The sequence below is a fragment of the Cynocephalus volans genome, chromosome 5 (assembly GCF_027409185.1).
Source record: "Cynocephalus volans isolate mCynVol1 chromosome 5, mCynVol1.pri, whole genome shotgun sequence".
Taxonomy (NCBI): Eukaryota; Metazoa; Chordata; class Mammalia; order Dermoptera; family Cynocephalidae; genus Cynocephalus; species Cynocephalus volans.
The window spans coordinates 25,351,980-25,378,919 of NC_084464.1; the positions used below are offsets into that span (position 1 = coordinate 25,351,980).

The 26,940-nt window shown below is 35.8% G+C and overlaps 1 protein-coding gene across 1 annotated transcript in view; it reads left to right on the plus strand.

The window, feature by feature from the left end:
• Positions 1 to 26,940, plus strand: part of HIVEP1 (HIVEP zinc finger 1) — a 146,581-nt gene that overhangs the window by 54,797 nt on the left and 64,844 nt on the right. Inside the window, exon 3 of the mRNA XM_063097892.1 lies at positions 14,938 to 14,991. Coding sequence (XP_062953962.1) covers positions 14,938 to 14,991 — 54 coding nt within the window. The remainder of the gene's footprint in view (positions 1 to 14,937; positions 14,992 to 26,940) is intronic.

The window sequence follows — 26,940 nt, forward strand, 5'->3', positions numbered from 1 at the left end:
TTGTGGAATGATTGTTTTCTTTTTGTATTATAAATTGCTGTTTAAATTTAAAAAACTAAAGTTAAATCTCACAAAGTTAACTAATTTAAACAGAAAAGACACTAAAAAAGTACAATAAAATATATTTTTCTTTCCTTTTTTTTTTTTTTTTTGTTTTTGTTTGTCTTTTTCGTGACCGGTACTCACCCAGTGAGTGCACCGGCCATTCCTATATAGGATCCGAACCCGCGGTGGGAGCGTTGCTGCACTCCTAGCGCCGCACTCTCCTGAGTGCGCCATGGTGTTGGCCCTGAAATATATTTTTCTCACCTGGTCCCCTTTCCCCAGGGTGACTTCAAATAGCAGCAGTAGTGATTTGTGTGTCGTTTCACACACACACATTTATTTTTATAGTTTGACACAAAAGGAAGTATACTATACACATTGTTCTGCTCCTTGAGTTTTGCTTTTTGCCTTTTTTTGTTTGTTTGTTTGTTTGTTTTTTAACTTTGTATCTCAGAAAGCTTTTCAATCTTCAGATTCTGCTGGGTGTGTGTTGGGGGGGTGGGTCTGTGACCCAAACCTACCAAGAAGAGTTAGGCACGTTAGATATCATATTTCTAGAAATTGTTTTCTAAATTCTTCTTGCTATTCTTTTCAGCTTTGGTGTGCACAAACCTGACTCCTAGTGGTAGTTCAGAAATTACTTCATTTCCCTTTGGCTTAGGTGATTTTTGCGGGCAGTGCCCTTTGTTGGATACCCACTCTGTGTGCTGGCCTTGAGACGTTGCCTCACTCAGCTTACCCTGTTACGTGTCATTCCTTATTATTATTTTTAGCATTCTAAGCCAACACGTGAATGATATTTTAGTAATCTTTTAGTTCCTTTAAAATTTCATATTGGGCTACATCTTTTGTTTCTTTGTTTAAACTTTTGATTATGGAAGTTTTTAAATGATTATGAAATAGAATAGTGCAAAACCCCTCCGTCCTCCTGTCACGCAGCTCCAGTAATTAACAGCAGATAGCCAGCCTGGTTGCATTTAGTCCCTTGACCACTTCCACCTTTGCATATTGTTTTAAAGCTAACCTGAGATACATCATTTCATTCATATGTTTTCATTATTTAAACTCCAAAAGATAAGGAATATGTTTTCACATAATCACAGTAACTTTATGAAACAAAAAAAGAGTAATTCCTTAATATGGTCAAATATCCCATCCGTGTTTAACTTTCTAGTTGTCTCCAGTGTCATAATTTTTTTGAACATTTTGTCAGAATCAAGACCGATAAATTCTATTGATATATCTTCAATGTTTTTTCGATTTATGGGTACCATTTCCAATTCTTTCTTCTTTTGTCTGCAAATTATTTGTCAAAGAAACTGTATGTGTGTCCTGTAGAGATTCTACCATTGGCTCTTTTTTAAATGGTCAAATATATTAATATATTTCATTAAAAATTATTTTAACTGGCTGCTTTCAAGTTTCTAGATATTCTTTAGATATCATAAGATTGTATTTGTTGCCTGCCATATCTCTACTATGGCTTTGACTTGTATGGGTTACCAATTAAGCACGTTTGTGGATTGAAAATATGCGATTTTTTTGAAATAAAAATTCATGAGAAAAAGTAATTCAAAATCAGATAAAATTACTTTAAAGACAACTCTGAGAGATGCTGTGTTAATCTGTCTATGCAGCTATGACAGAATACATGAGACTGGGTAATATATAAAGAACAATAATTTATTTCTCATAGTTCTGGAGACTGGACGTCCAAGATCATGATGCCAGCATCTGGTGAGGGCCTTCTGACTGTGTCCTCACACAGTGTAAAGCCGAAGGGCATGAGAGGGACAAACTGCCCCCACGTGGCAGAAGAGAGTGTACCCACTTCCTAAAGCCCTTTTATAAAAAAGGCATCAATCCATTCGTGAAGGACCTAAACATCTTCCATGAGGCCCCGCCTTCCAACACTGTTGCATTGAGGCTTAAGTGTCCAATATATGAATTTTGGAGGAGATGAAAACATTCAAACCATAGTAGATGTCCATACCTGTGCAATGGATAATGAGTGTCTTGTGTCTGTTAAATTTGTGGTAGGGATTCAAGGAAGAAAAATTCTTGTTTCTTTTGTAATTAGAATGCAGTCTTTGTAGAATCTCTGTGATGAGGGCGTAGATGACTTGGAGTTTAAATTTTCCATAAAGGTGAATCTTGCTGAAGGGATGTTATGTTATCAGCTAGGAGGCCAGGGCTTGGACTGCCTTAAGCCACCGCATCCAGAGCCCCAGGAGGAAACCAGATGTTTCTCTTACTGACATAGTTTTCTTCCTAAGTGAATTGTCTGAAGCACTGTGAACCAGAGTCCCCTGCAGGTAAGCCCCACTTATAAATGGATTAGGTAACAAAAATCCAGTTTTAAATCTGTGGTTTGGCACTCAGACCACATTTGCCCATAGTAATAATGCATTGTATATGATGAGGTCTCCAGGTTAGCCCACAAAAGGTATTTAAACTTGTAATGTGCCTGACTTTGCTGTAACTGGTAACACAGAGCTCATCCTGTTAACGTAATGCCTGCTGACAGTGCCACTGTGTCCAGAGGGACGGTTTGCTCACTGTTACAACTCAAGGCACTCTGTGGGCACTCTCGTGCTGTTGGAGCCTGGACAGAATGCTCTGAAGTCGTCAGCCTTCTAATCAAAGGTCACCTGCACTTGTCATCTTTCCTAGCACAGGGCGGGGAGGTGAGGGCTTCCTGAAAGAAAGAGCCAAGCTCGGGAGGGTGGGTGGGCTGGGTGTGTACAGGCTGAAGGGGCCGTCACGGTGCTGAGAAACCAGAGGCCGGCAGCTGTGGAGGTCGGAAGTCTTAGCTGTCAGCTGGGTGTATAGTAGAAAACCAATATTTCAGAGTGTTATTTACCTCGGGCTGACATTTCATTCAGTTAGAGTTCCAGAAGCAATGCAGTGCATCCTGGTCTTTTCAGTCTTCTGTGCCCCTAATACTCCCCTTTTTACCCCAAACGGGTCTGGACAGTTGCCGGCACCATTTCTGCTCTTCTCCTTTCCAGTTTCCTCCTCTTCAGCCTCTCCTGTTGTTACTGAGAGAATATGGATGCATTTGTATCTGTAGGAATTTGATGTCACAGAACATGAGGGAGTCGCGTTTTCACGAGGGGGTGTGTCTTGCTTGCTGTTGTATCCCCGCAGAGAATCACTGATTCCAAAAAGGATTACAGAAGAAGACCTTGTTCAGGTGAGAAGATGATAAGCAGTAACCATATGGCAGAGTAACAGGACAGTTGCTGCAAGTATTAACCATAGGACTGACACCTGTTAGGCAGTGCAGTTGGTCACATTGCCCCTGGAGAAGGGATGTGAGAGATGCTGTGCAGAGCACTGCTTTGACTAAAAAGCAGAGTTACCAGCTTCTAACTTCAGGTGTAAGAAAGTGTGAAAGAAGAGCCAGAGTGTGGTTGCGTTTCCATGTGACTTGGTTTGCATTGTCAGACGTGGTCCCTCCATGGTCTGTTTCTGTTGCTGGAATCTCTGTCCCCAACCATCCCCCCAGTACCAGTAGACCAGCCTTTTCTTAGACGTGTCTTGTTCCAACGGAATAAGTTTTTATATTTTTTCCTAGGTAATAGCAACACTCTGTATCAAAGTCCACCTCTTTTTTTCCTTTTTAATGAGGTTCTTTTAAAATTTATTATAGGAGAAATGTATGTATCATTTGTTGACAAGGGGTGGGGCAAGTAGCCAGCCGGAAAAGCCAGGGGAGTATGCCTGTGAGTGTTTTTAGTCTTTGAGGTCCAGACCTCACGGCTCCCTCCTCCCATCTGCATCCTTAGCCATGAATTTGGGGTGTGTGTGTGTGTGCATGTATGTGCACGCACATGCACAGGGGCAAACATATGCGATGTGTATGTGTGTGGATCCATTTCTGGGTTAGTAATGCAAGTTCAGTGGACCCTGGAGATTCCCTTCTCAGGATAGGAATGCTCAGTCTTCGTATTCCTTTCTCTCCCTCCATGGTTACCACGACAACCTCTTTCCATTTGCTACGTCAGAAATCATCAAATGGGAACAGGAAACCGGTGTTGTCATACTCTAATAATAATATCTAACCCACAGAGGGCAAAGTATTTTGTTATGATTATTAGAAAACTGTTTATTAGAAACATGTATAGAAAACTTGTCAATTGTCAGCATCTTTACACAGTGTTTTATTATGTCTCAATAGCTTTTATATTTTCAAACACTGAATTTTCAGCTGGAAAACTATTTTCCAGTTTAGGGTTGACGTTAGTAATAATTATTACTAATACTTGTTGAGAATATATGCTTTAGTCCTATAGTTTAGAAGCACAATTTAATTGGACATCCGTAGCTGTGAAGTGCACATTGAACTTTTCCTCCCTCACCTTTCTTAGTATCCACTAACAGCAGCAGCTCCTTTGATAAGGCAGACAGATGATGTTGCTGTTTGGTGCCCCTGGTACTTGATAAAGTGTTGCTTCAAAGAACTGGCTGATGAGACTTTATCCCCCTAACTACTTGTGCATTATACAGTTTTGAATCTTGACCTGGCAATATTTGTAATTTAAAGAACATTGATTCTCAAGGTTGGCTGCATGTTGTAATCACTTGGGGAACTTTTTTTAAATGCTGATTTAATTGGTATGGGGTAATAGCATCAGTATCAAGATTTTTAATGACTTTGATGGTAAGTGGCCTATATATGCAGCAAGGTTGAGATTCTACTGTTCTGGGTGGTGTATAAAGGATCATCAAACCAGGGGCTGGAAGAGTGGTGCTAAGGGAGTCAACCTGGGGCTGAGTTGCTTTGGCAGCTGTCTAAAGAAGGAGGTTTCTGACTTTGAGCTTAGCTCAAATAGTGTGAAGTTTTTGGAAGGAGACTGGGAGTTTGCTCTGTTTTTTCCTTCTTTGGAAATATGTGCTCAACCTGAAAGCCAGCTGTCTTCCTAGCATCCTGTAGGAGTAAAAATATAATTGGAACTTCTTTCCTCTATTTTTGTAAATTAATTTTATTATTACTATTTTTAATTGACACATAATAATTGTATTTGTTTATGGAGTACAGTGAGATAGTTCCATACATGTATGTAGTGCATCATGATCGTATCAGGGCAATTAGCATATCTGTCACTTCAAATATTCATCATTTCTTTGTTATGGGAATGTTCAAGATCCTCTCTTCTAGCTATCTGAAAATATGCAATAAATTCTTGTTAACCAGGGTCATCCCACAGTGCTATAGAACCAGCTCTTATTCCTCCTATCCAGCTGTAATTTTGTATCCATTAACTAACCTCTCTCTATCCCTCCTTCTCCCTACCCTTTTCAGCCTCTAGAAACTACCATTTTAATTTCTACTTCTGTGAGGTCAACTTTTTTAGCTTCCACATGAGTGAGAACATGGATATTTATCTTTCTGAGCCTGGCTTAACTTAATGTCCTCCAGGCTTATCCATGTTGCCTCAAATGACAGGATTTCTTTCTTTTTTTTATGGCTGAGTAGAGTTCCATTCATCTGTTGATGGACACTTAGGTTGTTTCCATATCTTGTCTATTGTGAATAGTGTTGCAATAAACAGGGGACTACAGGTGTCTCCTTTCCCTTCCTTCCTAGTCCTACTCATCCTGTAGATTTAGTTGATCACACGAACTACTCTCTAGCACTTTCATCTCAGTAGATTCTTTTTCTTCCTTCTGGAAAAATCCAAATTGGCCATCCCTTCCCCACTTCTTCACCCGGGTTGCCAAGCCTTGTTAGAATAAGTGACACTGCTGTGGGGATTGGAGCCACCTGAAATTCATGGGTTTCCACTTTTACAGATTCCTAGTTGCTTTTTAGCAGTGCTTTTATTTGTCCTAAAAAATGGTCAGCTCTTCCCACTTTTGTCAATGACTTTGCCTTATTTTCAGTCACTAATGCCCCTGACATACACACTGAACTCCTTTCTCTTTGCAGACAGTCGTGCCTGTTACCTCAATGCAGTCGAGGCCGTTGGATATGAACTTTCTTAAATTCATCTTTCCACCAGCAGACTTTTCACCTAACATACCTTCCTTCCTTCTTTCCTTGCCTCTGGCCTCAGGAAAGAGCCTTGGGTCTTTCCCTGTTTAAAACCAACTGTCCACCTGGACTTTTGATGCTGTCTTTTACTTTCTCTAGAATGCTGCCCCACCATATCTCCCATGCTGCCCCACTGTATCTCCCACGCTGCCCCACGGTATCTCCCACGCTGCCCCACCGTATCTCCCACGCTGCCCCACCGTATCTCCCACGCTGCCCCACCGTATCTCCCACGCTGCCCCACCGTATCTCCCACGCTGCCCCACCGTATCTCCCACGCTGCCCCACCGTATCTCCCACGCTGCCCCACCGTATCTCCCACGCTGCCCCACCGTATCTCCCACGCTGTCCCATATCTTCATTCTTCTTTTATTGGTCTCTCCGCTTGGGCTTATAAAAACACTTTGGAAGATCAAAACAAACCAAGCATTCTTCCCTTGACCCCTCATTTCTCTCTGCCTGCAGCTCATCTCTTCTTTTTAGTGTTTGGAAAGAGTTCTGCTTTACTCTCTTCTCTCCCCTCCTTATGTCCCATCACCTCCTTGTCCCTTATCTTTGTCTGCCTCAGTTCCCTTCATGCTTTGGGAAGCACCACTGGTGGCTTCTTAATTGCTCGATCCATTGGAAGCTTTTCCAGTTCTGATCATTTGCAGCATCTACTGATTTGACATTAAAATATTGTTCTCGTGACTTTGTGGCCAAAATCCTTTCTGGTTCTCCTAATTTTGTTCAGCCATTCCTTTTTTTGCGTATTTCTTGGGTTTCTTCTACTTGCTCCTTAAAAGTTGGGGCTACCTCTTATCCCACTAGTGATTCTTAACTGCAGAGTAGATGACCCATCAAAACTACTTGTCAAAACTTTTAAAATTTATACTATCTGGGGGTACCATTTATTGAGATTCAGTAGGTTTTTCTAGAAAAGTACAATGTAATGGTACCATAATATTCTGTCATATGGAGGTATCATAATTTATTTAACCATTTCTTAAGTATTTGTTCAGTCAACAGATATTCATTGAGCATCTTCTATATTCCAGGTGTTATTGATTATTCATTTTTTTTCCCTATCATGAAAAGCACGATGATGAATAGCATTTTTTCCCACTCCTTTCTTAGTACTGTGGGTTAAATGTGTCCCCCAAAAGTTCATGTATTGGAAACTTAACCCCCCCCCCCCCCCGTAACAGTGTTAAGAAGGTGGGAAATCCAATTATGGTATTTGAAAGGTGGGGCCTTTAAGAGGTGACTGGATCTGAGGACTATGCCCTAGTGTATGGATTGATCCATTTGTGGAGTAATGTGTGTGGTTCTGATGGCTTTAAAAGGAGAGTAAGTTAGGAGGTTAGCTCTCTTGATCAGCCCATTCTCGCCACATGACAAACTGCATTGCTGTAGTCACCACGAAGAAAAAGGCCCTCACCACATGTGTTCCCTGGACTTTGGACTTCACAGCCTTCAAAACTGTAAGAAATAAATTTTATTTCTCCATAAATTACCCAGATTCAGGTATTCTGTTATAAGCAGTAGAAACATACACTTAGTCTCAGTATAGGTTTCCAAAAGTTGAATTACTCTGTTAAAGGATAGAGATGGTTTTTTAAAGATTTTGATTCCTATGATCAAATTACTTCACAGAAAAGTTATATTTTTGCTTCTCCCAACTCTGTGGTATGGTTTAAACTACCAGTTATATAAGAAAGTGGCTCCCACATTCTTTATCTCTCGACCTGCTCTCTCTAGATTTATGTATCCAAACTGCTTTGGGTTCCTACAAACTCTTGCTTCCTGCCTCTCTGTCTTTCTGAACCCCTAATGCTCCCTACCTGAATGCCTTTCACCCTGTGGACATAGTCACACAGTTACCACATGTGTAGGAATTGCTTGTGTATTCTCTAAGTTCCTACACACAGGAGTGTTCATCTCTGGATATCCTTGGTGCTGGCAACAGGAACTAATAAATATATTTTGAATTGAATGAGTTATGTATATTAATGTTTTCACATTTTAGAAATTATCCTGTAGTTTTTCATATGATCTGGGAATTTGAAATTTAGAATCTATAGGCAACATTTTTTTAAATGATAATTTAGCACATTATGTTTATTGATTTAAGTGATATTTTTATATTAGGATAATTATTCATTATAGGTAATTTTGTAATTGAAGAAAATGTAAATGGTAAAATGAAACCTATCTATTAATGTACTACCCTCAGATATCCATTCACCTTTTGGCCTTTTTCGTAGACCTATGAGTGTGTGTGTGTCTGTCTGTACATATGTACATGTTCATTTTCATGGCACAAAATGTTTAGAGTTGATGTCTTCTTTATGTATTACCCCATGAGCATTTTTTCCATCAATAACTATTTTTTTAAAAAACGTTTGTAATGGCTAAATAATATTCTTTTGTATGGAAGTATTTATTTAACCAGTCCTCTATTGTTTTACATGTAAAATTTCTGTCAAGTCATCATTAATATAAGTGCTGCAGTAAATATCGCAATAGCAATTCATTTATTGGACGACTACGTGTTTAGGGTCTACTGGTCTAGGCATCTAAGCACTCTGTTGATGACAGTTTAATGAGGAAAGCAAGTAGGCAGACAGGCTCTCAGAATATCCTGCGAGGAGTGTTGTCCTGGGGGTGAGCAGGGAGACAGGTCAGGGGGAGGGGGACAGGGAAGGTTTCCTAAAGGAGCTGCAGGGGGGACCCCGATAGCATGGCTATTGGCTAATTTCTTTGTTTTGAGGTATTTATTAGAATAGCACTTGGTTAGTATGATGAAGAATATCCTTTTCTAGTCAATATTGAGGGTTTTTTAAAAAACACTTTAGATGTGATTTAATCAAGTACATTTGGAAATTACTCTTCCTCCCATGTTCTATTATTTTATAATAATTTGCTTCTGACTATTGGAATATTTTTGCATTCTTATTTTAAACCCTACTTGGACATGGTTTTCTAATCTGTGAGTATATAATGGTACTTTAAAAAGTTTGTGGAAAATAGAATTGAAAGATAACATGAATCTGTCCTTTGAACTCTTCGGAGTGCCTTCGTACTTGCTGATGCAGACTGTTCAGTCTGTATTCAGATGAGACTTGATTGTGGTCTGTTATCAGGGTTATCCCAGCTTTATAAAATGATTTAGATCACTGTCTGTGTTCTCCTGTGCTCTGAAGCAGTTTAGGGAAATGTTTTATTCTTTAAAATTTGAAAGAAATTGATAGTAAAACTGTCTGGACCTGGAACCTTTAAAAAAGTTAAGTTTCTCAGTTTTACCCAGGATGGTTATTCTGGTCAGGTTTCCCCCTTTCTAGATCAATTTCCATAGTTGTATGTTTTTCTAAAATTTTTACTAGTCATCACAGTTTTCAGATTTATTAGCACAGAATTGAGTGTCTGATTTTTTCTACTTATTTTAGGCAGTGTTTTTCAGTTTGAAGTATTACTAGCCTAGACTGTCACTGACACTATTACTTTATTGTCTTCCTCAAACACATAGGTAGGTCCAGAGGTATTTGAGATGTGGAATTTGTAGGTTGAAATGGGCTGTTTGTCAAGGTAGATTTACTTAGTTGATTTAGTAGTGAAGACTGGGAATAACTTTCATTTAGAAGAACATGTATAAATGGTTCTGTGTACTGGATCCAATTTTAACATCACACCACTGTCATATATTTAGTATTATTGAAATAGCTGTAGCAGTTAACAGTAAGAGAAAGGAATTTGTACTGACGTATAATGAGAAGTAGGAGTTATGGTTTGTTCAGTAGTAAAAATAGTGCAGTCACATATGGTGATCTTTTTTCAATCAGATGGTACCTCTTTCAGTCAACAGAGGTGCCTTTTACAGTTCATTAGGAACTGCTTCATAAAATTTTGCTAATTTGTATATTTAAGGCTAAGTGAAGAGGGAGGATAAAGGGTGTCAGAGCAGAAGCTATAGGGTGACTAGCAGAACCACGCAGGAGAAGGATGAGCTGAAGGAATTACGGTGGATGAATTTACATCTTTTATAGATCCAATGGAGACATAGTTGATTCGAGTGCTTCGCGTGTACTGATAGTTTCCCAAATGTTGAAATCATTTGTAATGTTAAAGATGACAAATGCTAGATTCCTTAGTGAAACCACCCAGTACTCATTTCCAGTGTACATTTAGGTACACTTGTTTCTCTTTTTCAGTGCGTCTGTGCTTCTCAGTGTCACTTGGCAGGTTGTCAGTGCCTATACGATCAGTAAATCACTCAGCTGCGTCTTGCTGCCATTGTTACTAATGATCATGCGATGTGTAGCTGGAGAAGCAGGGCTCTACACACAAGGTGTAATGGTGGCTCAGGAGGGAGTGGCAGGCTCTGAATGTGGGTGTTGGGGAAGGTTTCCTAGAGAAGCAACACCCTGAAAGGCTGCCGCCTCACATAGGGAAGGCATGGCACAGGAGGGTGCATTCAGGAAGGGGGAAGGGCGGCTGTTGCGTCCTGGTGTTCTGGTGGAGCCTGGACTTTACCATGGCTGACTCTGAAGAGGTAAAGGGGGTGGGGGAGGGTGGAGGAGGGGACTAGATCACAAAGAACCTCATTAACCACCCTGGGTGTATTAGTTCATTTCTGTTGTTTGTAACTGAATACCTGGAAATGACAATTTACAAAGACATAGAATTTATTTCTTACAGTTTTGGAGGCTGAAAAGTCCACAGTCCAGTGGGTGCATCTGGTGAGGGCCTTTTTGTTGGTGGTGACACTCCACAGTAACACAGGGTGTCACATGGCAAGATGGACTGAGCAAGAGAGCTAACTTGCTCACTCACTCTCCTTATAAAGCCACCAGAACCAGACCCATGACTACCCATTGGACCATCAATGTATCAGTCCATTTACAAGGGTACAGTCCTCACAATCTAATCACCTCCTAAAGGTGTCCCACCTTTCAGTTACCATAATTGGATTTCCCACCTCTCAACACTGTTACAGTGGAGATTAAGTTTCCAGTAAGTTTTGAGGAGACATTCAGTCCATAGCACTGGGGAATTTGCGCTTTATTTACCATCAAATTGATGGTAAAATTATTGTTTAAAGGTTATAATAAATGGTATGCCTCTGCAGGAGAGCTGTTTTGGTTTTTTTGTCCCTATAGTTCTTTCCATTGTGCTTGACACAGGGCAGGCATTCAATACAGTGAAAACACACTGCTTTCTTGAACCAAATCCTAACAGTTCAGTGAGCTGGTCCCCAAACCTGTGATGGGGTGTAACCCTAGGCGCTTGAGGACAGTGGTGCTGAGGCATCTGAGATGGTGAGGGATGCCCTACACTTCAGCATAGGGTAAAAGATGGCCAGAGAGCAGGGACTTACTGTGAACCCTTATGTTAAAGATCATTTTATTTTTATAAATGATATTTTAATTATCTGGTCTTCTTCCAAGAACCTTTCTTTTAAGAAAAAAGGTTTCTTAAGGACTCTGTGGGACTCTTTTTGGGGGGCTCAGTGGTTTCAGGCTGTTTCACAAATAAAGAGATATTTTATGATTATTTGTGAATGATGAAATAAGATTTTTTTGCATTGTTTCCTTATATAAACAATTTTTGAATTATGTATGGCATTATACAAAATAGTCCTTAGCCTTTATTATTAACAGTTTCTGTGTTTTAAAGGAGAAGAAAGAAAAATTGTAAAAAGGTATACATTTTTGATAGTTGTAGAACCTGTACTCTTAATACTCCCTCTCCTAGCCTGTTGCTGTTTTAGCCACTGGTCCCTCTGTATCTTAGGGAAGATTGTGGATCCATTCATGTGTTGCTGGGATATTTTCCAGGTGACAACTCCTCTGAGTATATTTAGTAAAAATTGAATGAATTATGATTACATCTGAATTTAAATGCAGTAAGAACTCATTACACTAAGAATGCATTACTTGCTTTAGATTTACTGGCATGCTATGAATGTTCATTTTGTGTGTTTATCTATTTTTATTTTTAGGTAACAGCAATAGAGAAACTACTGTTTTTTTCTAAATGTATAGTTCTTTGTGACATTGCTGTCCAAGATCGTAGTTGACAGTGGGGAGGGTATGTTGGGGATGTCCTAGAATCTAAGATCTCATTCTTACCTCCCTTATTCCCCTTCAGTAAGTCAGGACTTACAATGAGAGATGTTATTGCTAGAAAGTGTTACCCTTGGTTAAGGTGTGGTAAATGGGACATGTTGAAACTGTTCCTTAAAAGTGAGGTTCAAGTAGCAGGTTTACCTTCCATCAGTGAGTCCTGAAATTTATGTAGTTGGCAAGGGCAGCGTTTTTCATTTTTAACAGGAAAGGATAAAAAGTAGAGAGTGGGTAAGTTTGTTTCTGAATTATATATACACATAATATGTATACACATGTGTTATGGGTTGGAATATAAAAATAAATTTCTTGTTCTGGGTCATAGTGAAAAAAATGATAGAAATTGCCTTAAGTATCAGTAGATTGTCTTGTATGAACCATTTAAGAGCACATAATAATGACTACTTTCTCTGTAATTTTGGAGAGTGTCTTTAAAACATATCATATTTAATAGGAGAAGTATAAAACACAGATTAACTGTAAGCAGGACTTTTTATATAAATTGACTGAAGCAAAAGTTTTCAATAATAGCTGTTATAAGCTCTCTAATTGAAGATTGTATTCACCCATTGAACTGGAGCTGTGGGTAAAAAGCATTTGAGTAGATGCTTATTATATCTAATGTAGTAGATGCCCTAAATCACTAGTCCAAATTTATATACTGTTATTATCAAGACAGAAAGATAACTTAATTGAAGATTGTATAAACCATGACTAGTATTTTGTGAGCAAGTGCAAACTGAGGTCATTTTTGTAAGAACTTGTTGTGTTAAACTGCAAACAGGAAGTGGCCAGATCTCACTGTACTAAATCATGAGTTTTCGTTGCTTTGAGCCACAATTAGTTCTACTAATAAAGTTTTTAAAAATAATGTAATGCTTTGTTGGGTGCACATAAACTCCATTAAGAACAGCCATTAATACTGTGAGTATATATAATATATACATATATTTATGATTTTTAAGTTTGGATGAATTGCTGGCATAGAAATAACAGTGCTTTGGTAATAAAACTTCTTTTTTATGTTTCTCAAGGGCTATATATTTAAATTATGTGATTTGTTTATTTTTAGTTTAAGTATCTAAAATGTACGTAGTGTATTTTATAGGAAAAAAAGTGGGCCTTATCCTTTTGTTACTTATATTAACAGATTTCATCCATGCATCTGGTATTTTTCTCTTTGAGGTAAAATTACTGCCGAATGTGGAATCCCATTTCTGCATTTAATGTATTTTTTTTTCCCCAGGACTTTTTTCAATTTTGCTCATCATTTCATGAGAAATAACTAAAATTTGTAAATCAGAAACATTTCCTCATTTCTAAAGGTTGCTTGTATTCCTCTCAAATTGTGTTCTGGATCTGATAATTAGCAGGACACAAATATGACATTGCTGTGGGGGTTGCATTTGTCAGGATGAAAATTTAGTTACTTTTGACCATTGCTGAGCTATGATGTCTCACATGTTTCAAACTAGCCTGCTTCCTTCATTCTGCGGCTCCCACTCTGCCTTGATTTGGCAAGCTAGTTAGATCATCAATACGCTATTGAAAAAGTTTGATCAGTAAACCATCGGTTCTTTGACTTCCTTGGCTTTTCTGGCAAGATGGGGAAAGAGGCAGGTAGATCAGAGTTTGATGAGCCCATAGTGGGGGTCGGTGTGCACCTTTTATTTATTTGGAGTAGGATGTCATATTGAAGGTTACATCTTCCATGGCTGGTAGTGGTAGGTTTAGCATTGGGATTGATGGTGTCTGCCAGAAGCAGAGCCTAAGTATCTGTGTGGCTGAAGGTACACTGTTTTGAAAGCGTATATTTAACTATGCTTTCATGGGATATCTACAGTGTTATGTAATTATTGGTACTGTACTGAGTTCTGTACAAAGTAGTATCCTGGGAATTTTGTACCTTTTACCATTGTAGTAGGCACTGAGACTAATGTATTAAGTTTGGAATTGGTTGCTGTCGTAGTCATCAAATATGTATATCCTTATGAAATGTAAATTAATTGTTACTAAAGTAGAACATGAGTGTATTTACAAAATCCAGTTGTGCCCAGAGCCTCAGACTGAAGAGCTTGCTGACCTGCCTGCCCACTCCCGAGGCAGCACTCTCACCTGTTAGCTATTGCCTCCAGGTTACACCTGCCTTTCAAAACTGAGCATATACGGTAGTTTCATAGCCAGGTTTATATAGTATCTTTTTAATGCCGTGTTGTACCCTCACACTTCATAGATGTTCTCTGCTGTTATCAAGGGACGGACACCATGGTCCTCTTCATTTAATAATTTCCTTGTGTTTCCATCTTTTCCTGTCTTCCATGTTTGTCTTAGATCTTTAGGCTGTCTATGAACTTTGCTTAGTCTTGTTGTTTCTAAGCTAGTTGGCATTTGTTATATCTCTAATAAATTACTATTGGAAAGTATTATTTTTAGATACTTTTATTTAGATAAGTTTTTTTAGCTATAGTTCAGTATTTAAAGTGCACTAATTATTTGCATTATATAAACATTAATTAGTTGGGAGTAGTCCTTGTGACTAAGAAATGATTAAAATTATAAATATAAATTTAAAAGGTAATATATCTTTCCTTCCTTTAAAATTTACACACATTTGTTTTATAAGTAAATTCATTCAACAGATATTTGCTACTGTGTGTCTGACACTGTTTATGAATAGTATGTTTGCGTTACTGTATTCATCTTTGTCTATGGTGAATTGATTTACAAAATTTTCTTTGTTTTTCTTAGACAAAATTGAAGAAGCACAAAAAGAACTTAATGGGGCAGAAGTTTCAAAAAAAGGTAACTTAAAATCAACCCAAATATAGATTTTATTTATCTTGCAGAGATGCCTAGATAGGTACCTTATAATTGCAGCCCTACTAAATCAATCAGTGTGAAACATATCACAAATTAGAAATCACCTTAAACCAATTGATATCTAAAATATTATGGACTTGGCTTTATGAAACATTTCACCTACATAACACATTCTGTAATTGTTTCCCACATATTAATGTATTGCTGGTAAGAGTGTGAAGGATTTTGGAGCTTTTTCAAAAGTCCTGTTCGTGAGACTGCTCTGTAGCAATAAAAGTACCAACGTAAGGGGCATGGATGGCTACATGAGTGCATGTGTGTGTTCATGTGATACAGTGCTTTTTTGTAATAATAAAAACCTAACACAACTAAAACAACCCAAATGCTAGTCAGTGGAAGAATAGTTCAATAAATTGTAGTACATTCACATTTTGAGATACCATGCAGCTTTAAATAAAAATGTTAGTTATTTCAATTTATGGTGATGACTTACCGCATTTTGTTGAAAAGCAAAATTGCCATGTGCCTTGTAAAGTATGATCCTACTTGTTTTGTTAAAAGAAATAACAGAGTCAAATACATACACATATACATGTATTATATATATGTGTATGCATGTATGTGCTTATATGGGGTTGGGCAGAATTTGAAAGGATTTGTACACAGATATGTCTATAATGATTAACTTTTATTTATATGTCTTTGTATTGTTTTACTAGTTACAGTGGGTATAATTTTATAAGAAAAATAAAAACTTCAAAGGCAAAAATTGGTTTTCATCATAGGAAGAATATAGATTATCTTTCCAAGTAATATTAAAAAAATACATGAAACAACAGCAGGTGAGGGGCTGGTAGTGAGGTAGATAGTGTTTCAACACCATCTGTTAATGAGTAAAGTTGATTAGGTTCCTTTAGTATTGTGGGGAAATAAAATTCTCTTTATGGCATTCATATTTTTTGATTTATTATTTATTTTTCTTGTTGTATCTTCTAGTTACAGTGGAATATTTTCACAGAGTAATTTAGCTAAATAGAATTCCAATTGAAATCCCCTCCCTTTTTAAAAGATCTTTTAAATCTAGTTAGATTATCTCTGGGGGAAATAATTTCTTGCTATCCCAGTTCTCCGTCCCTGAGACCAGCCTGTGCTGCTTACAAGGTAGTTTGGGGTCAGCCTTACTATCTATGCAGTGATGTGCAGCAACCTTGAAGTGTTTTCTTTCTCACCCACTTCTTCCATGGGAGCTCTGGAAGATCCATATCAAATCTGACCCTTTAATGTCATTCTTGCAGAAAAGCAAGGCTAGGAAGAGTGGAGAAGTCGCCATAGCTGTAGTCCCTTCTAAAAGTTGACCGAAGGTCCCTTTACTGCACTGCATGGGCATTAGGCATTTAAGACACTCAGCTTATAGTAGGCCTTACATTTTAAGCTTCCCTTGTCACAGTCAGCCTTTTTTTTTTTTTTAATAAATCTTGTAACAGTTTCGAGCCGCTTCTAGTGGCAAAATAAATGTGAGCTTGTCTTTTTCTTCTTACGCCTGTGGCAAAGAGTTTTCAGAACAGTGAACTAAATGCCTGATAGGAAGGAGAAAACAGAACAAAGGTTCTAGAAAAAGAAATTGGATAATGAGGTTCAGAATGATTAAGTGGGCTACAGTTGGCGGGCTGCACTTCCTTACAATCTAGGATGAATACCAAGCGAGCATTGTTCTCTGCTGTTCACTGCTCAGAATTACTACTTGGCTTTCAGTTTTACACAGAAACCCTGGGCAAATTAAAAATAAAGTAGTTTTCCTTCCAAATACAAGCAAGGAATAATATCATTTCCTCTTTAATAATGTGAAAAAAATTTTTTTTGGGTAACAAGAGTGTTGAGATTTCTCAAATCTTTTCTTGCTGAATTACCTATTATTATTTTAAAGCAAATTCATTTCTTCTGTCAAAGAATATGCTCTAAAAATACAGTAGTTTTTGTTTTTAGGTTACGATGAGTCACCTATGATAGACCATTTTTTCACTATTTTTCTGACATGCTTTTGACTTTTTTTCACCCTGAAAGTTTGACGAAATCTGGCCTTTGGTTTGTTTGTTTTTTAACACTGCTATTGGTTCCAAGGTTTTGTCTCCATTGTTCTATAGTCTTTAACTTTCTGAGGTTCTTTCTCACCCTTTCTCCATTTTTGTAATTATTAAGACAGGTAACTTACTTTCAGAAGCATCTAGTGTAGTGGTAGGCCCTTAGAAAAATTTGCTCATTTGTAGATTTAGAAAGATATTTTTTCCTGTTACTTTATCATTTTAAGGAAGGATAAATCTCTTCAGTGTAATATGGTAGTGTAGAAACTGACTCTGCCCGTCATACACCAGTAGAATAAAGAAGTGCACTAAATTATGTTAATGTATTTACTTTATTCTTTTTCTCTGCTTATGAATGAAAATCAGATGACTTTGATTTGATTTATTTTGATTTTAATCAATTTGGGGGTAAGTTTCATGTGCAATTTTCACACAGTTCTCCATCATGTCCTTATGTTTTTCCCTACAGTGCTTTGTGCTTACTCTTAACCAGCATTGCGCTTGACACTATTTTTAAAATTATTGCACAGAATTTAAATAAAATAGTGACTGTCACAGATGTGGTAATGAAGTATGAATACAATAAACTGGGAAGAATTAAATAGACCAATGAGGAGAGCTTTTACATGCTATCTCTTAAACAGTTTTAATTTTAATTCTTTGTTTTAAATTTTTATCATATAATGTTTGACACACATAAGTTAATATATGTAACATATTACATTATAAAGCATGAGAGTAACATGGTAGTCTTTGATTCCAACACCCAGTGTTAGAACCTGAATGTCACCAATGCCTGATTGCATTTCACTCACTGCTTCCTCTGGAGGTGTTCACTGTCCTCAATTTTGTCTTCGTTATTTCAGTCCTTTTAAGAAATAATTGTTATATAAGTATGGATCCCCAAACAACATATTTTTTTAGTTTTGCCTGAGTCTGAGCTTTAAAAATGAAATGATGTTATATAACTCTTTTGCAGCTTTTTTCGTTCAGCATTGTTTCTAAGATAAATTCATGTTGTTGCATGTAGCTATTTCTTTTCATTGCTGTAATAATGTTATTGTATGAAATGATTTGCTCGTCCATTCTCCTGTTGATGGATTTGAATTATTTCTACCTTTTTGCTATCACAAACAGTGAGGTTATGAATATTTTCACATCCTGGTGCCCATGTATGAGGGATGTTCAGCTTCACAAAATGATGCTAAATTGTTTTCCAGAGTTTTTTGGGGGAGAGACTTTTTACATTCCCACCATCAGTATCCAAGAATTCACTTTGTGCTATCTAGTATATTGTATTTTCAGTCTTTTAAATTTTTTCCAATTGAATGCTTGTAAAATAGTATTTTATTCTGCTCCTGATTTATGTTTTCCTGATTATTAATGTTAAAAGAAAAGCTTTAGACAAAGTAAGTTTAACAGAGTTTATTTGAGCAAAGAACAATTCATGCATCGGACAGCACTGAGAACCAGAAGTTCAGAGAGCTCCACCCCTCAGTTTGAACAAAGAGCATTTATAAGCCAAACACAGAAACAAAGTAGAGAAATCACCTGATTGACTACAGCTAGGGGTCTGTCTTATTTGGGCATGGTGTGATCAGATGGCTGCCTCTGATTGACTGAAGCTCAGCTGTTTGTGATTGGCTGAAACCTGGCTATTTGTTATAAAAAATATACTCTTAAAGTAGGTTTCCATTTGTTACGTACTGTTAGGTTGCAGTTTGTCAGGAAAGAACTTAAAGTAAGGAGATAGCCTCAGACTAATGGCCTCCTGCTTATTTAATTTAACACTAATAATGTCAAACATGTCTTCATTTGTAGTTCACCTTACTGAAATGCTTGCTAGTATCTTTTATGTATTTTTTTAAAATTGAGATTTTTGTCTTTTTCTTAATATATTTTGGATAGCAACCCTTTGTCCTTTTTATGTGTTTTAGTTTTTGGCTTTATTTTTTACTTTCTTTAAAGTGCTTTTATAAACAGAAGTTTTTGATTTTAATATTGTCAACCTATTGATCGTTCTCTTTTATGATTTTTTTGTATTTTTGTTTAAGAAATTCTTTCTTACCACGTGGTCTTACATATATTTCTTTCTATATTTTCTTCTAAAATATTTCCACATTTCAGATTAAAAAAATCTATCTGGAGTTGATTTCTTAAAAAACGTATATTTAGTTTTTAATATAGTGTGAGTTAAAGTTGTGATTTCTTTTTTTTTTCAAATGGATAACCACTGCTAATGTTCAGTGTCCCTGAAACATTTATTGAGTGTGTTCTCCTTTTACTGTCTGTTTTATATTAATTTTACTGTCTGTGTATAAATTTGTTTCTTAGGTCTCTATTCTGTTCTGTTAACTTGTCTATCTATGTGCTAATATCACATGTTAATTGCTAACACTTTGTCTTGATATACAGTATGCAATACACAGTATATGCTGTGTACTGTAGAGAAATTCCTCAAGTTATTTGTCTTCAGGAGTATTTTTGACTATTTCTACTGTTTTGCTCATCTATTTAAATTGTAGAATCAGTATTTTTAAAAACTTGTTGGAATTTTGTTTTGGATTGCATTGAAATTGGACAGACTGACCATCTTCACAATTTTCAGCCTTCCTATCCAAGATGGTATATTTCTGATACTTTAACGTTTTATAATATTTTCCATATGGGTCTTATATATATTTTCTTGGATTTACTTCTAGGGATTTTATTTTTTACTCATTTTATTTATGTATTTTATAAAAAAATTGTTTTCTAGCCCTTCTTGGCAGATAAAAATGCAATATATTTTTGTATGTTGATTTTATATCCAGCCACCTGACTGAATTCTTATTTATTCTAAAATTTGTCTGTTGATGTTTTCATATTTTTTTGTCATATCAGCTGGAAATAATAAAAGTTTTGTTTCTTCCTTTTAAAATCATTGCTTGTTTTATTTACTTTTCTTGTCTTACTCAGTTACCTTCAATAAAATGCCAGCAGAAAGCAGTAGTATTGGCATCCTGGACTTGTTTTTGATTTTAAAGAAAATCCTTCCAATATTTCACTGTAAAAACATTTCCTGTCTTTTTTTGTGGGAGGGATGTCAGTATATTTTTTAATTGCTGTAATTAATAGCAGTTATTTTGGATTTGTTGAAATTTTCTAAAAAATCATAGATGGTTCTTTATTTTTATTAAATGTTTTTTCTTTGTATGTAAAAATGATATTATGGTCTTTATTCTTTCATTCTAATGTTAAAACCTGATATGCATTCCATTGATAAAACCACAATTTGGTCATGATGCTTTTTAGACACACTGCTAGGTTTGATTCGTTAATGTTTTATTGAAAAATTTTATATCCATATTCAAGACATATTGATCTGTAATTTAATTTTTTTTAAATTATTTTCTTTGCCTGATTTTGTTTTAAAGTTGTATTAGTTCACTAGAGTGATCTGAAGACTATATGCTTTTGCTTCCCATGGAGGTGTCTGCTTAATATTGGAATGACGCCTTCGTGGGTGAGTCTTAGAACATATTGTGAATTTGGGGAGGGAGTGGAGGATAGATTTTTTACTACCAATTCAGTGTATTTAGTAATATGGGAGTATTCAAACTTTCTATTTTCTCTTTAATCAGTTTTAAGAAGTTAATTATTTTACAATTTATTCATCTTATCTAAGTGTTTACATTTATTGGCAGAAAGTCATTTATCGTGTACTCTTTCTTTCATTGGTGCTGGGTCTCAGTTTTTCCATTTTTTATTACTAATATTGTTCATTCATGCCTTTTCTCTGTTTCTCAGTTAGTATTGCCAGAGATAGGTATGTTTTACTGCGCCAGCTTCTGATTTCCTTGATAGTCTCGTATCATCCTTTCCAGTTTCATTACGTTTTTTTTTATTATATTTTCTCCTCTTTTTCTTTAGGTTTCTTCTCTTATTTAAACTTAAGTTGAAACTTGACTCGTTCATTTTTAAGCCTTTATTCTTTTTTATTGTGATCAATTAAAGCTATTAATTTCCTTCTAAGTGTTGCTTTAGATATCTTATACACAATTTTATATTTCCTAGTTTCATTAATTTCTATGCTGGTTTCTTCTCTTACCTCCTTGTTAGGACGTTTCCCCCTCCACGTGGATGGAAGTTTTATTTATTTATTTTTAGTTAATTCTGAATTAATTGCATCGTGATGTTAACTTTTTTAAAAAACCATTTAGGACTTCTAAAATTATTTATTCTTTGTTTCTGTGTACTGTGTAGTCAAGAATTTCAGGGAATATTTTGCAAAAATACTCCAAGGTTTAATGTTAGAAATTTAACATTCTATAAATAAATTCACCATTTTGCAAAGTTGAAAAAGCTGAAGTTTAAAGATGTTAACCTTACCCAAGGGAGTCCAGCCAGAAAGTGGCATGAGGAGGGTTCAAGCACAAGTTTTGGACTGTCCTGTCCTGATGTTCTGGTGATAGTTGAATCTGTAGTAGTTACATTTGTTTGGAATTACCCTTTTGAATGATGAAATTGTAAGAGTAGTCATCGCCAAAAATGTTGTGATGATTCAGGACAAAGTAGTTGAGATTCAGACAGTGGGCATAGAGAAAGGTGAAGATTTTAGGCCAGCTGGCATTGTCATTTATTTCACATTATTCTGTCTCAAACAGCAAAAACCTGGGATTGCCACTGTCATTACCAGTAGTTTCTTTTCAGCAGCAGTGGTGTCACTCTGACATTACACACTCCAGCCACTAGAAAGTTTTTACTTAAAAAATAATTTCTGTTCATCATCTGTTTTACCATGTGTATGAAAGTGACAGGGCATAAGCAATACGTGAGTAGTTTATATGGGTTGAGAAGCATAGTAAGGAAATCAGTACTAGTAATAACTAAGTGATATTCAGACTTGCTCTGAGGAGTCAGGCGATGAGTAGGATTTTTGTTAACACAGGCATAATTTATGCCCTGGAATACCTATCTTTTATCTGGGGAAGCCAGACTGCGTAATTTGGAAGTGAGAGTGACAGACTGAGGAGGAGAAGAAAACTAGATCCTGAACTCTAATTAGTGTGTAAATAAGAAAGCTGGAGTTTGCCTACCATGTACTTTCCTACATGGTTTGTTTTGAAAAGCTCTTTATGATATGAATGTGTTTCCAAGGAGTGAAAAATACGGTGATTCTCATTCTTTATAATTTTTGCATACCACATATATTTTTTAAGATGAAGGCTAAGTTGAGATAATATTTTATCAATAAGGGTATGCTTTAATGCTGATGATATTCTCTTCCTTAAAAATTCTGCTGAGTGTAATGATTAAGAAAATCTAAGAGCATGTTCTTATAATTAGGGTGACAAAATCCTTCTCATGTAAGACTAAAATTTAGGTCACATATTAGAAAAGTTGGACAGATTTTATTAAATTAAAATGAATAATGTTAATACAATACAAGGTGAGATGAATATGTTTTGAAATGTAAAAAATGTTTCGGGAGAAAATTTGTGCAATAAAACAAAACTGGATCTGGCTTAGTTAAAAATGTTATAATGTTGGAAAGGCTTTAGCAATTTACAAAACGAAAGCTCATGATTAGGCAAGACTAGTGTAATATTTTAGTAAAATGTCTGAAGTGTAGATTATTGATAAAGCAATGCAGTCTTATTTTAATATTATGTTGATGCTAATTGGTTTAGTATAATTTTTTGACAAGTTGTGGTCCCTGAGTTTATAAATTAATTATTAGGAAATAATGATTTTAATGAGCATGTTTAATGGGAGTTTATTTTATTTTTTTATTTTATTTATTTATTTATTTTTTTTATTATTATTATTTTTTTATCATCAAGGCTGTTTATTATTCTTTCTTCTCATGGATCCCATCTTCCAAAATATGTTTTTCTTTTTTTTATTTTTTATTTTATTTATTTATTTATTTATTTTTATTTATTTATTTTTTTTAAATTTTATTTTGTCGATATACATTGTAGCTGATTATTGCTCCCCATCACCAAAACCTCCCTCCCTTCTCCCTCCCCCCCTCCCCCCCAACAATGTCCTTTATGTTTGCTTGTCGTATCAACTTCAAATAATTGTGGTTGTTATATCTTCTCCCCCCCCCCCCCGTTTGTGTGTGTGTGTGTGAATTTATATATTAATTTTTAGCTCCCTCCAATAAGTGAGAACATGTGGTATTTCTCTTTCTGTGCCTGACTTGTTTCACTTAATATAATTCTCTCAAGGTCCATCCATGTTGTTGCAAATGGCAGTATTTCATTCATTTTTATAGCTGAGTAGTATTCCATTGTGTAGATGTACCACATTTTCCGTATCCACTCATCTGATGATGGGCATTTGGGCTGGTTCCAACTCTTGGCTATTGTAAAGAGTGCTGCGATGAACATTGGGGAACAGGTATACCTTCGACTTGATGATTTCCATTCCTCTGGGTATATTCCCAACAGTGGGATGGCTGGGTCGTATGGTAGATCTATTTGCAATTGTTTAAGGAACCTCCATACCATTTTCCATAGAGGCTGCAATGGGAGTTTATTTTAAATAACAATGTTTGTAAATTCTCTTCTCTTAATGTTAATGTTTGGGGCTAAAAAATGTATCATGTTTTTCCTGTAAAATTGTTAGTCTATCCACTTATTTAGTACATTTTAATTATGCATCAGCCATTTTTTTTAGCCCTGGGAAATAGGGAAGAAAAAGTCTAAACCCTAAAATAACCTACAAGCTTTAACCCAGCCTTTGCCCAAATTATCATTAAATTTGAATTGGTGGAGTAAAAATTCATGATGTTTTATGTAGACTGGCAGCATTACCTAACCAATTTCCCTTGGGAAAACAGCAGCAGTGTTTTTTAGAAAATAAGGTCATCTGCCTTTTCTTTTAACATTATATTACTCTGAATTTCAAATTTAAATACTCAGGTCTCATGAAGTGCTCTGGACATTGTATGCTATTAGCTTGAATTACAGGAAAATTAGTATTGTTTTAATTATTTGTGCCATATATATAAATTAAAGGTATCTGTGTCAGGTATCTATGTCAACCCTGTCAATGTTTGGGGATTTAAAAATGCCAAATCCCAAGAGATCACTGCCTTCTTCAGATAGACTATGCCAGCCTTATAAAAGATGATTTGCATAATGTTATAAACAAAGCATTTTAGTCCATTAATGTAAAATAAATGTCTTTAAGTATTCAGTCTTCACTGTGTTTAAGTGCAAAATTCTAAAACTTTGCTTCCTGTGCAATATGAGTCAAAAATCCTTAGTATTTCCTGACAGTGGTACCGATTACCATCTAGTTTGCCATTTATTAGAGACTTAAGTAGTTAATAGGATTTTAATTTTATAGGATAATTCATAGGAAACCTTTCATTCTTGTTCATTGTTAATAGAATATTTTTTATTGACTTCAAAATGCTGTTGATTGTAAGATGCACAATGATTTTATGCACCATTTGGCAAAGAAAAAAGTCACTGCCAATTAAGTTATAACACAATGGTCTTACAATTGATGAGAAGATGCATCCTTATTTTAGAGAGATTAAAAGGTTAAACATTTGTCTTAGTTCTATTAAATACATGTTTATGTCCACTGCCCCTTTTTGACGAAAAGATAAAGTAATTAGGATAATGATGTGTAGATCTGAGCTGCTTTGAGGACAGTGACCCTGAGGACTGTGAGAAAAAAAGCATGGATCTCATTCTATAGGTTCATAGAGGGATCTGTGGAAGAATAATACAGGGGGAAACCATATCAAACAAGCATTTGTTTGTTTCTCTTTGGTTCTTAGGTAATTGACTTCATGCCATGTGCCTCACTGTTCTCTATATAAACAATGTTACAGCATGACTTAAAAGGACAGTGTGTGTTGCTTTTGATTTATTTAGGCTTTTCTCCAGCTTTGCTTTCTTTTATTTCTCAAGTGTGGTTAAATGGGTATTTACTTCTCCTGATGTAACTTAGATTGTATATCTGTAGTAAATCATTTCTTCTATTGTATTAAATTATCTGGTGCAGTGATGTATACAAATTGTTTATGTATGTCACTAACAAAAATAAAAGCTTAATTCTTTAACCTTTAATAGAGTATGGACAGCTACAAATGGATCCTTTCTTATGATTTTATTTAATCATTAAGACTAACACTGCTCTCACTAGTTATTTTATAGTATCACATCTTTGTTAACCTGGTGGGAGATTATAATATTCTGAAGAATTGAGGATTTCAGGTTTCTGAAGGTTTAACATTACAACCCAAAAGCCTTCATGGTAGAAGTGTTTATCAAGGAGATTTCACATTTTCCTGTCTTGGTAGTGAATAATATTACCCTCAATTTAAGCTTCACTTGTTGACTTAGGGTCAGTGGTGTGCTAGTAAACTAGCTCAGGTGACCTGAGCAGGAGAGAACAATTTGTAGTATTTGCTGAAGTGGTGAAAATATTCCCCACTGGTTAATTTCAAGCTACCGATGGTTGTGGTTTGCAGAATTCCTAAATATTTAATAGTACAACGGTCTGTAGTGCACATTGTTTGGAGAAATCATTCTCATACAGTGTTCTTCTTGTGGATTCAACCATAGTAGGAGAGAGACATAGCACTGAGTGGACACTAACCCTAAGTTTAGAGATCTTACAACTTTCTTAGAAAAGTCACCACCGAGGTCTTTGGAATCTTCCTCAGGAATGTGGAGCAAAAGGATGTAAATTTGAAAGACTTTCAGGGCAGGGAAATGTGATCGTTATTTTGTAAACTTAGCATTTTAATTGAAGGCTGAATCAGCTTCCTGCCGGGTAATTTTCTTAAACCTGCAAATACATCAGAATATTTGGTTTTATTATCGGCGTCAACTATCTTGTTAGCAACATTCAGATTTTTAACTTTTGTTTCTCTACTATTTTTGTACAAACCATATTATATAACATTAGAGCAAATTATAAAAACAGAAAATGTACTTATTTCATAACACCTCATGAGTTGTTTTCACTTTGCTATTCCCTTCTTTGCTAACCTGGCTATAACATAGCCAAAGAGGACCTGTCTTGAGATACAAAGTTGCTCTTACTTCTTTCTGAGGTGCATGTTAGAAATCAGGCAATGCGCTTATCGAAAAGGTAAACAACAAGGTTAATATAACAAATGCTCTAAGTATGTATTTGATCTCTTTCTCTTTCTCTTACGTCTCTTTAAAAGACCTAAGTTGTCATGTAAAGTAATAATTATAACAATGTATTGTTGGGTGTAATATTTATAGCTATAATATGTATAGCAATAATACCATAAAAAAGGGGGAAACGGAATACTGCTATATAGGCATAATGTTTCCCTTTCTCACTGCAATTAAGTTAGTATAACTCTGAAGAGATTCTGATAAGTTAAGATATAAGGGAAGCCCTAGAACAACTACAAAAGCTATAATTAAAAAATATGTATATATAGTGAAAAAATCATTAAAGAAATTAAAGTGGTACATTAGAAAATATTCACTTAATGTAAAGGAATAGAGGAACAAAAGACAGGAGACATATAGAAAACAGAAAGTTAAATGATAGACATAAATCCAGCTGTGTCAATAATAACAATAAAGTGAATAGATTAAACGGTCAAATGAAAAGGCAGCGATTACTGACAGACTAGATTAAAAAAGCAAGATCCATCTGTATGCTGTCTAGTGAGACTCACTTCAGATTCAAAGACACAAATGTACTGAAAGTAAAAGGATAAAAGATGCATCATGCAAATAGCAAACCTAAGAAAGCTGGAGTGGCTATACTAATGTCAGACCAAAGAGACCTTAGTGTGAACAGTGTTACCAGAGATGAAGAGGGATGTTTTCTAATGATGAAAGGGTCATATCCA